This window comes from Neomonachus schauinslandi, chromosome 4, assembly GCF_002201575.2.
Source record: "Neomonachus schauinslandi chromosome 4, ASM220157v2, whole genome shotgun sequence".
In the NCBI taxonomy this organism is placed as follows: Eukaryota; Metazoa; Chordata; class Mammalia; order Carnivora; family Phocidae; genus Neomonachus; species Neomonachus schauinslandi.
The window spans coordinates 183,512,362-183,523,621 of record NC_058406.1 but is presented as its reverse complement, the minus strand read 5'-3'; the positions used below and the strand labels follow the sequence as shown (position 1 = coordinate 183,523,621).

Here is an 11,260-nt window from a genome sequence, read left to right as displayed (position 1 = left end):
AAAGATTTTATTTATTTTTTAGAGAGTGAGCGAGAGAGAAACAGCATGAGAGGGGAGAGGGTCAGAGGGAGAAGCAGGCTCCCCGCTGAGCCGGGAGCCCGATGTGGGACTCGATCCCAGGACCCTGGGATCATGACCTGAGCCGAAGGCAGACGCTTAACCATCTGAGCCACCCAGGCGCCCCCTTCTGTACCTTTTAAACTTCGGGCCACGTGTCAGCAAATCCATCTAAGTCATGCAGCTGGGATCCAAAGCTGAACCTGCCTGACCCCAAAGCCTGAGTCTTCAGCCCCAATCCCATGCTGCTCCCTTGGAGGGCATCCCAGCCGGTGGGGGCCCCCTGTTCACTGGCGAGCTTGAGAAATCAAGATGGACATTTCCACTGACAAGTTATTACACGGATTCTGGGTGCTACTTGCCTGCTGTTGATTTTGGCTTCTTCTTTTGTATGCAGGGGAGGAAAGGTGAAGTGGGCCCGCCAGGGTCCCCCGGATTGCTGGGGCCACAGGTAACTACCAGCTCTGCACGCCCTTCCCTAGCGACTCTGCTTCCTCTGGTGGAAGAAGCAATCGGGTCGCAGTTCTCAGGTTGGTAACCGGTCTTGTATGGTTAGCTCGTCAGAAAGAATGTTCAGAGGGTCCTTTGTCCTCCTGTCTGCCCTGGCTCCCTCAGCCCGCCACTCCTGTGCTAGGAGAATGGCCACCCTGTGCTCCCCTGGAGGAATTTTGGTCTGTCGGAGGGCAGGTGGTGGTGACACCATGGTGACCAGCATGCTGAGAAAGGGAGCGGCGCCCCGGACGAGGCGTCTGATGATGGACAGCGTGCGGCTGGCAGGGCAGAGGCGGGAGGAGGGGCCTTCCGGGCAGGGGCTCAGCTCTACAGGGATAGCTGCTTTGGGACACAGCCTGTGTGCAGGTGTGGACAGGCCCCTGGTTGGCTGGAGCTCACTGCACTAAGCACGGGGTGGCTGGACCGTGCGTTCAGGATTGGAAGGGGCTTGGCCAAGGGACCAGATCAGTCAGAGGGCTCCCTACTCTAGGAGACAACACCCCCGAGTTCTAGCGTCTGACTTCCTGCACACTGTGACATCGGCCAACTCCCTCCCCCTCTCTGGGCCTCAGTTTACCCACCTGTAAAATGCTGGGGTCAGAGCCCCCTTCACACTCTGCTCTGTGCTGTCTCGCTCCCCAGATGCCCTCCTCCTCCTCCTCCTTGCTCCCCTCACCACCTCCGTCTTTCAGATTCCGCTCTGCCGGGACTTCCTCTGGCCCCAAGCTCTGTCCAGCTCACACTGTCACACATGTGCAGTCACCGTGGTCCCCTGTGGACCCCACAGCCACCCGCTAGATGGACCGACTCAGGGTCACCATCATTTCCCAGTTTGTGGGACAAGACTCCCAGGTCCAGAGAGACTTGCTCAGGGCCACTGGCTGCTAAGCAGATGCCTCCCTCACTCCCCAGGTGACCTTGGCCCCAAACCCTCTCAGTCCCCCTGCATCACGATGAGCCCCACCTTAGTGTGGACAAAGTGGGAGAGCGCCGGGAGCCGGGGCCTGGTGGGTGCAGGTGCTCAGACTGCACTTCGCTCTCTCTCTCTCTCTCTCTGCCTCCTGCATCAAAGCTTCCTCCCCGTCCTCCTGCCCCAGCCCTCCCTGGATCAATAAATTCATGAGAAGAGTACCGTGAGGGGAGGGAGTCAGAGGCCAGGTTCCAATTCTAGCCTCACCACTTTGCGGCCAGGGCAAAGTTGAGGCAAGTTATTTAACCTTCTGAACTTGAGTTACGCCACTTGCGAGAAATACCAATAAAAATCAAAAGGAGGGCAACACTCTAGTTGGAGAGAAGAGCAGTGATGTGGCCCGGGTGATGAGGTCCCCGAGGCCTGGGGAGCACCAGGTGGGGATGCTGTCCTGTTCTTCTGGTGGCAGTGGGAGCCAGCAGGGATGTTAACGGGCTGGTCCCTCTGGCTCTTCCCTGAGCTGCAGCCGTGACTTCATCAGAGCAGGATCTTATGAAGGGCTTCAGCACCCACCTGTTCCTGGATACCTCCCTCTGCATGTGTCAGGCACCGGCAGGGAGGCACCCACCCCAGAGACGGGGCTCTCTGCGCTTCCGAAACCCGCTTTTACTGCTCACTGACATGGGAAGGGTCCTGGGGAGTGATGGGCGCCTTGCATTCGATCTCAGACCTCACTTTGGCACCTCCTGTTCAGTCTGGAGACAGCATGCAATAAGGGAATGTAAAATCAATCATAATTCATGGGCTTCTAAAGATTCCACATTCACTGTGGCATTTTGATGTTAATAGTGAAAAATAGAGTGCTTTTGCATTTGTTTTATTACCTTGCTTTCCAGCGAGCAAAGCTTGTGTATTTCAAAAATTCGGCACACATGCAGCTCCATCAAATTACTTTAAGCTACAATTTTTTCCCCTACCTACAACTTTTTTTTTTCCCTGCTACCTTGGAAAATATAGTTCTTTCTTTCACTTTAACTTTGAAATCATTTTCCTTCATTGAATGTTTATTGAATGCCAGGCATTGAGCTGGATGCCATACATATAAATATGATCAGGCTCTGCACAGCAGGACTTTTGCCAGAAATAGGGCACTCTGATATATCTGGGGATCTCAGCGGTTCAGAGCCAGACAATGTAGAGATTATAGTGTGGACTGCCAGCATCTTGATCGGATCACTACCCAGTGGACCCTAAGCTGCGTTCCACCCAACCACGCCCAATCTAAGAGGCTGCTGGGGCAGACTTCTGGCTGTCTCCTCTGGTTCCCTCCTCTCAACAAGCTGCATGCTCACCTTTCCTGGCCGTTGCCGCAGTTCCTCTTGTTCAGAGATTCACTGGGTCATCCATTCAACGAGGATTTATTAAGGACCCACTGTGTGCCCGATTCAGCTCTGTGAATCGGAGTGGGGTGTGAAATCTGGCTGCCACCATGAGTGCCTGGAGGAGCCATATGTTAGCGGGGCAGAGAGACTTGGAGGTCGAAAAGGCAGTCCAGGGAGCTGGATTCTGGGTGAGAGGTGAGCTAGTCAGCCTCTCTCGGGACCTAGAGGGGGCTCCTACTTACGCCAAGCTGGAAAATCCAGGTTGCTTCTGCTGTAGGGTTTTCTGCTCTGATGAGAAGGAAGGGAGATAAAGTGTGTTTTGTTTCTGCCATTGTCAGACACTCTTTAGTGCTCATACATAATTGCGACTGTTGTTTAGAACCACCTGTGAGAAAAGAATGTGGATCCCATATAAAACCTAAGGAATTAAGGTTTTAATTCAGCGCAGAGCGCACTAGGCCCCAGGGGGGGCCAGCATCCTGGAAGATGCTTTGGGTACCTCTTTTCCAAGATGAAAAAAATTTCACCTGCTGGCATGTTTTAGAATAAATAGACACATCCATGATGTTGTAGGCAGTGGCTCTTGTATCCTGAGAGCCTTTTAGGAAAAATGGAAATCTGTGTCTCATCTGGTCAAGTGTTTGCAAAGGCAGAACTGTTTGGTGTGGCCATCAGGATGGACAGATGTCTCTTGGATTGGTAGCCAGGGGAGGGGCTGGCCCCAGAGATGGATGGCGGGGTGGGCTTGTGGCTCCAGCCCTCTGCACAGAAATCTGCTGAGATAGGTAGTCATTACAGCTTTGCCCCCAGGAGCCACATCCAGAGGGGGAGAATGCACAGATTATGAAACCCCCCCCAAAAGCAAACATTTCTAAGCCATATAAGCTGAGTGAGTGCCATGCTAATTGGTGCAAGTAATTTTCATCCATCTTCAAGTCCCATCCAGCTTCATGAATCTATGCCAATTGGAACTAGGTGGTTATTGGGGATAAGTATTTGCCATTCCTTTATTAATGATAATTAGGTTAATTGGTTGTTTTTGCACCATCATTGTCATTATGGAGCATGTCAAAGAGCTGCATCACCACCATCGAATTAGAAGGATCAAATGCTATTTCATTAATACTAATTAGACCGAGCGGTTCATTTTTATCAGGAGTTACAACTTCGTTGTTTTTGTTGATAACAATTAGAACCATCATTATTGTGTTGTTAACATTCGAATCTGTTAGCTAACTTGTCAGTCTCGGTAATGATTAGATTAACTGGTTATTTGTATATTTTTATTAATGGGAAAAGGAGAAGAGAGTGGAGCAACACTGTGTAACCTCTGGTGTGCTGGGCTCACGTACACGCCCCCGTGAATCCACGCTGCGCTGAGAGCAAAGGGCTCCAGCCTTTCTCTTCCAGCTGTGGAGACTGAGGCATGAGCGGAAGTACATTGCCCAAGTCCGTGGAGGTTGTGTGAGGCGACCGAACGTTGGGCCCAGGCCCCCCAAAACCAAAGCCCTATTTTTTAATCTCTTTATACCATCATTACTACCACCAATAAAAGTATTCATAGTCAAATAGCTTTAGTTTAAAGTAACCTAATTTATGATCTGTAATTCAAATACTAGAAGAGCAGACAAGAAGTTGTGCCCTTGGTCAAAAACGCTGTGAGGGTCAAGGACGCCTGAACTCCTGCCTGGGTTTCCTGAAGAAGGTGGAGTGGGGAGTGGGCTTCAAGGTGGCCCTCCGTGATTCCCCTCGAGGTCAGCGTCCTCTGTGACTCTGCATCTCCCTCAAGTTCATTCACGTTTGCATTCTTCTCCGCACGCCCCCGCACAGCTCCTTCCCAGGCCGGCGGTGCCTGAGTGCTGATCGCAGACAAGAGTCCATTCTCCGGGCTCGTCCTGCCCCATCTCCCAAATGATTGTGTCTCTGCCTTCTTTTTTTTTTTTTTTTAAAGATTTTATTTATTTATCTGAGAATGAGAGAGAGAACACGAGAGGAGAGAGGGTCAGAAGCAGAAGCAGACTCCCTGCTGAGCAGGGAGCCTGATGCGGGACTCCATCCTGGGACTCCAGGATCATGACCTGAGCCGAAGGCAGTCGCTTAACCAACTGAGCCACCCAGGTGCCCCATGTCTCTTCCTTCTTGAAGCACTTCCTTCTCTAGGTTTCTGACAGGACAGACCTTTGTTTCTCTGACAGTCCGGCCGCTGGGTCTGGGTCTGCGTCTCAATCTTCCCAGTCGTCCCACATCCTAAAAGAACTGCACGAGCATCCCACACTTCACATCCTGCAGAAAAGCCATGGATGCCCCCCTCATCCTCCAGCTGTGGCCCTGCCAGTTTCCCCATCTTGGCCGATGGCGCCACCGGCTTCCTGCTTGTTCTGGGCCAACATAGTTGGTGGGGGGGGGGGGCGGTCTTTGATACTTCTCTTCCTGTCACATACCCTAACTGCTGTTAAATCTTGTCAACTTGGCCTTCAAAACATATCCCAGGGCAGACCAGTTCTTGCTGTCTCCACTTCAAAAGCCCAGTAGGAACCATCACCACCCCTCACCCCTGTTCTCCCTGCCCTCCTCTGACTCGCCCCTTCACAATGACTCAGACTTCCTGCCGGGGCTGGCGCCATGCAGGAGGCCAAAACAGTAATAACCCCCCCCCCCCCCAGGGGGTGGCAGTGGGCATGTTGTCCTGTCTGCCTTACCATGTTCAATCTCGAGGAACGGAGGCTTCATGACTCCACCTTAGAGACCGGGGAACTGGACCTTCGTAAAGCAAGGGACTTGACATCTGGCTGGGAACTAGCAGATGGGGGTTCCATGTGCTGGACCCCCAAGTGCAGGGACTGGCAATAAACGGGGACCGATACAGGGTCATGGGGCCATAGGCGTAAAGGCCTCATAGAAGGCCAGGCATACAGTAGGCGCTTCTGTCTTCTGTCGGGGGAGTTCCGGGTATGAACGGCCATCCCTGGCCTCCAGGCTGATGGGCCCACGTGGCCAGGTCCTCCCCAGGCCCCGCTCCTGCCCCACTGACCCTCCCCCGTGGCTCGCCAGAGGCCGTATCCGAGACCTTCTGAGTCTCCCCCAGAGTGGAGGTCCACTCTGCGAGAGGTGTCCACAGCCTTCCAGGATGTGGACGTCAGAACCTCCCAAGGCCAGGTGGCTGTGCTCAGAAGAGCCTCTGCCCCTGCCCTGTGTCCCTGCATGGTTGTCAGAAGGCATGGTGAGGCCCTCTGAGCAGGGTCCCCAGGGCACCAGCGGTGGGCGGGCTGACTTTGGGTCCTGGTTGCTGTTTCCTCCCTCACTACGTGTTTCTCACCTGGACTTACAAGGTGCTCCTTGTCCATGAGAGGAGTCTGGGGGCGAACAGCCTGTGCCCTCTATGTGGCCCCCAGCTGGAAACCGTTCCCCAGACCCTCTGTCAGCTGTCTGCACTGCCTCAGGCTTCAGCTTCTCTCTGCAAACGGCCACCACAGTTACTGAGTTTAATTACCGTGTGGGATTTTGCTCTTTTTTCCTGAGTGCTCATTTTTTCCATAAATGGCATCAGATAAGCAGGTCATTATTAAGCCCCTACTGTGTGCATAGCAATGAACCAGGTGCTGTGGGTCCTTACAAAGGAGGTGGATCAGACATGGTTGAGCCCGTATTGAAAGTTCTGGTCCCACTTAATATGCACACAGTCTTTTAGGAGAGCACACTGTCCGAGGGGGCGCTGGGGCAGAGGGCTCAGACCTGCGTTCCCAAGCTACGTAGACACTCTGCAGGGGTGAGTACAGGGGATGGCGGATGAAGCGACCAGGGTCCTTGCGTCTGAATGCCAGTTTGTTGCATATCAGTTTCCCTCCCAAGCTCCAGTTCTTCCTGTGTAAAATGGGATGGAATAGACCCACCTCACAGGATTGGTGGCAGACAGAAATGAGACAGAGGGTATAAAGTGCGAGGCAGATGAAGCACCGAGTGGGGGGTGGCCACCCCCTGCCCCTGCCCTGGTCCTTCTCCTACATCTGTGTTTTCTGCTTCCTCCTTGCATGGGTCCCTGCTTCTCTCATTGTGCTTCTGGTATTCTCGCAGTTAGAATATAAATAACCTGGAGTTATTTTAGGTGAGTGATTCCCAGACCTGACAGCGCTTCAGAATCCCTGGGGGAATGTTTCCAAAGTCCCTGACCCCTTGGGCTTGTGCCAGACCTGTCTCAGAGTCCAGACAAGGGGCCCGGGTACTGTACTTGTAACAAGTTTTCTGGGTGATTCTGTAGCAGCTGGCCTATCGGGATCCTTTGGAGATGATGGCTGTGTGGCCTCAGGTGGAGCGCTTACCCTCTATGGGTCTCAGTTTTCATTATCATCAGATAAGGAGGTTTAGTTTCCAGTAGATGCTCACTAGCGATCCACTTACTCTAGGATGCTGTGGGGTCACAGCATCTTGCAGGGGGCTTGCAAGAAGCAAAGGAGGAAGGGGAAACAGAGTCAGAGGAGCGAGCTAGCCAGGAGGCCAGCTTCCCGGAGCAATCTGTTTGATAGTGCATGAAGCACTCCAGGGGCCATCACGGGCCCTGGAGTGTAAGGAGGGAGGAAGGCTGATGTGTTCAGATTGCAAGCAGAGGGGGGACTCAGAAGAGCCATGTGGTGTGGAGGGAGTATGAGACCCCAGGGGTCATCTTGAAGTTCGAGCAGGTCACCTGGAACGTGCCTTCTGGAGGTGGTCCTGGGAGTGTCACCAGCAGGGCCGTGGCTTGGCCAAGAGGTGAGCAGAGCTGAGCCGGCGAGCCAGGTGGTGGGTCTGTATGGCGGTAGGGGGTGAGGGCACGAGCCTGGACCCACATGCGGCAGGGAGGACCCTGCCCAGGTCACCGTCCCGCTCTGGAGGGCCCCTCAGTTGTGTCTGCTTCAAGCACACATCTCCCAACGAAAGTAGATGCTACCTCTAAAGATGCACCGGGACTGAGCAGCTACAGGGACCCCAAGGTGCTTATGCTACCCAAATATTCCATGTCTGCGCCCATTGCTGACTCACGTGCGCCCCCAGCGGGAGAGAAGCCAATGGCCAAGGGAGCCACTTGTTAGTATTTATCGCCCTCTAGTGGCAACGTGGCATCATTCTCCCTGGACGCACAGCTCTCTCCTTAGTGCCCCTTAAATTCAGTTGAAGTCTTCAAACATTTATTGAGCACCTGCTATATACCAAGGGCTGGGTTTGTGTCTGTGACAGATGCAGAAGGAACAAGAGGGGCCTCCGGCTCAGAGGGCATGTGAGTCAGATGAACACGGTGATACCAGCCTTGAGCATGGAGGAGGGAGTGATTAATGGAGACCAGTGGAACTGGAGAGCGTCATAGGTGGAGGCATGGAGAAGGGGGGCAAGGAGGGAACGCATACCTGGAGAGAGACCCGAGCAACAAAGCCAGAGCTCGTCTCTGAGAACATGTGCCAGGCCCCGCTTGGCAGTGGCCGGCGTGAGGGTGCAGAGGGGGAGGTGGGGGAAGGGCCTGGAAGGGTGCACAGTGCCGTTGGCAAGAAGGTCATCATCTGGACTGTGGTGCCGCTGAGGATTCTTAATCCCTGGAGTAGTAGCTGGACCTTGTGAAATGAGTGGGTCCTGGGCGGGGGGCTCTCCAGAACCTGTGACTACTTAGGATTCTCAGCTCCTCTCCCTCTCCATGATCCTGGACCTGCGCGATGGCCAGAGGCCCATAACTTCCTGTTTCTGACAGGATGACCTGGCCTGGGGCTTCTGTCCTCCCCACCCGCACCTCTCACCCTCAGTCCCACCGGGGCGCATGCCGGCGGGAGCTCTGGCTTGCGGTTCTGTTCTGCTTGTGGGGCCGGACCTGCATCTGTTCCTGGCCACGGAAGGTGCCCTGAGTATCAGTGTAGGGAATGAATGAATGAAGCTGCAGAGTGGGTGTCAAGACTGGTCTCCATAGAATCGTCCAGAGAGCTTTCACGAGAACCAGCTCATGGCCCCACCCCAGACCCTACTGAATCAGGGGTCTGGGGCAGGAGGCCCATGTCATTCACGCCCCGTGATTCCATGCTGACTAGTGCTGGGAAACCACTGTGCTGCAAGATCTTTGTTACTGGCTTATTCCACTGTGCGTGTGCATGTGCGTGTGCATGTGTGTGTGTGTACATGTGTGTAAACATGCAGGCACATACGGATTTATTTTAAATACTCCAGTATTTTAAATGGAAAGAATAGACAACGTAACAGCTATGTACCCATCACCCAAGTATGACAGGTGTCAACGTTTTGCAGATTTTACTTCAGATGTTTTTTCTCTTTGCTTTTGTTCTCTTTCTGTTTGAAAATAAAGCATTGCGACGATGAGGCCTCACGGGGTCACCATGTCCCCCTCCCTCCTCCCCTCTCTCAAGGTATTGTCGCCAGGAGGCTGCTCCATGCACAATTGTAACCCACGCCCTGCTCTTTCTTTATAGGGCCCTCCAGGACCACCTGGCGTCCCAGGCCCCCCTGGACCCGGAGGCCCCCCGGTAAGCGTGGCTTTGATTTTCTTCTGCAGGGGCGCTTAGGGGAGGGTTTCATGGCCCGTGGGAATAAGAACATCTCTGTGTGTGGCCATCTGTTTGTCCTTCGTCCAAGAGGAGAGCAAAGGCATAGACAAGGAGGACTCTTACAGCCACCCTCTAGCCTCTGGGCTTTTAGGCCCTGAGAGGAGACTAGAAATACCTCTTGAGCTCATGTAGCAGGTTGGTTGGCTGCTTCTAAGACAGACACGTAGGGAGAGGTATATTAGTCTGGGGATGCCCATTACTAGTTTGTGGTTTGGTGCTGAGACTAGACCCTGGTCACATCCTCCCAACACACAATTCTGTGCAGCTGGGAAAGGTCCCCTGTGGGCAGAGGGGGAGAGTGGGGCAGACCCAGCACCCAGCACCCAGGGAGGCCATTCTGCCCATCCTACCAGGTTGGAGCCGATGTGGTGGTGGCCCTGAATGCAGACCAGACATGGAGTGACGACTCTGTGCTCCACAGTGGCCTTCAGTAAGGGCATTCAGAGGCCCTGAGGTGTATCTGCCGCTGCATGTCCTCATCAGAGCCAGAGGCCTTAGACAGTTCCAGGCAAGGCATTGGGAAAAAGGCCCATGACCGTTTCCATGTGGTTCCCTTCTCAGGGTTTACCTGGAGAGATCGGCTTCCCAGGAAAACCTGGGCACCCCGGGCCAACGGTGAGTGTCTTGGAGTGTCCCCACCCCCATGCTTCCCTGTCCTCCATTGGTCTATGATGCGGATGGCCGGGCCCTTCCAGCCAGCCAGCAGGGCTGCTGGCCACTCGCTGTGCCCTTTCTTCCCCTGGCAGGGGGACTGAGGCCCTGGCGCCTGACCCTTTCCTCCTGTGGTGCCTTCCACGAGGTCAGTCCCCTGGGATTGCTCCCCACGGGGCCCCAGCCAGGGTGCAGATGGGGGCACCCTCTCCCCAGGCCACCACCTCTGGTCTCCTTACCCAGATGCAAATTTAGAAGCCCTTGCTGTTTAAAGTGTGGCTTCTTGTGCCTCCAGGACACGTGCAGGGGGCAGCAGAAGTAACAGACATGGCAGGACTCTCCCTGTTCTTGTCCTCATTGCGCTTCCTCACTCCCAAACTCAGAAGATCCTGGGGATCTGGGGGCCTTCTCCTGTCTTTTAAGTCCTGAGGCTGGGGCTCAGCAACCTTCCTGTCTCCACGTGCATAATGGGTGTGCCATTGAAGCAGGGTGTGTCTCCTAGTTGGGGCCCTATGCTCTGCAGGGCCCAGTGGTGGGGGTGGCCGGTGACACCACAGGACCGCCGTCATCCTCGTAGACCTGTGGATGACATCTTCACTGGAAGATACTGCCCTACAGCTGGCTGTCTCTCCCGAGGGCCAGGGGGTGGGGAAGCCAGTGGAACCCCCAGCCCTGGAGGGGGATGCAGACAGCGGAGAAAAGGTAAAAGCGGTAACAGACTGTGTAGGTCCAGCAGCGGTTCCCCCTTGTCATTGGACCTTTGGCAGATCCACTGGTGGCTGTACATCAAGGCCCGCAGGTGACAGGGGCTGATGGCTAGAATGGTGGCATTCTGAGCTCTGCAGAATACCGATGGATATGGACGTCCATGCAGGGGTGTGATGCCCACTCTAAGGGGACCTGATCCAAACCTGAAACACCTGCTCAACTGCAGCGTCCCCAACGGACACTCATGAGCACACGGTCACCCTCAGCATCCCCAGCAAACACGAGCACATGGTCACCTGCAACGTCCCCAGTGAACACACGAGCACACGGTCACCCGCGGCGTCCCCAGCGAACACTCACGAGCACACAGTCACCTGCAGTGTCCCCAGCAAACACTCATGAGCACACGGTCACCTGCAATGTCCCCAGCAAACACTCACAAGCACACGGTCACCTGCAATGTCCCCAGCAAACACGAGCACACGGTC

The 11,260-nt window shown here is 54.5% G+C and overlaps 1 protein-coding gene across 1 annotated transcript in view; it reads left to right on the top strand.

The window, feature by feature from the left end:
• The window catches only part of COL22A1 (collagen type XXII alpha 1 chain), a 227,391-nt gene that overhangs the window by 107,415 nt on the left and 108,716 nt on the right, over positions 1 to 11,260 (top strand). The window contains exons 22-24 of the mRNA XM_021688721.1: positions 455 to 508; positions 9,279 to 9,332; positions 9,975 to 10,028. Of these exons, the coding sequence (XP_021544396.1) occupies positions 455 to 508; positions 9,279 to 9,332; positions 9,975 to 10,028 (162 nt within the window). The remainder of the gene's footprint in view (positions 1 to 454; positions 509 to 9,278; positions 9,333 to 9,974; positions 10,029 to 11,260) is intronic.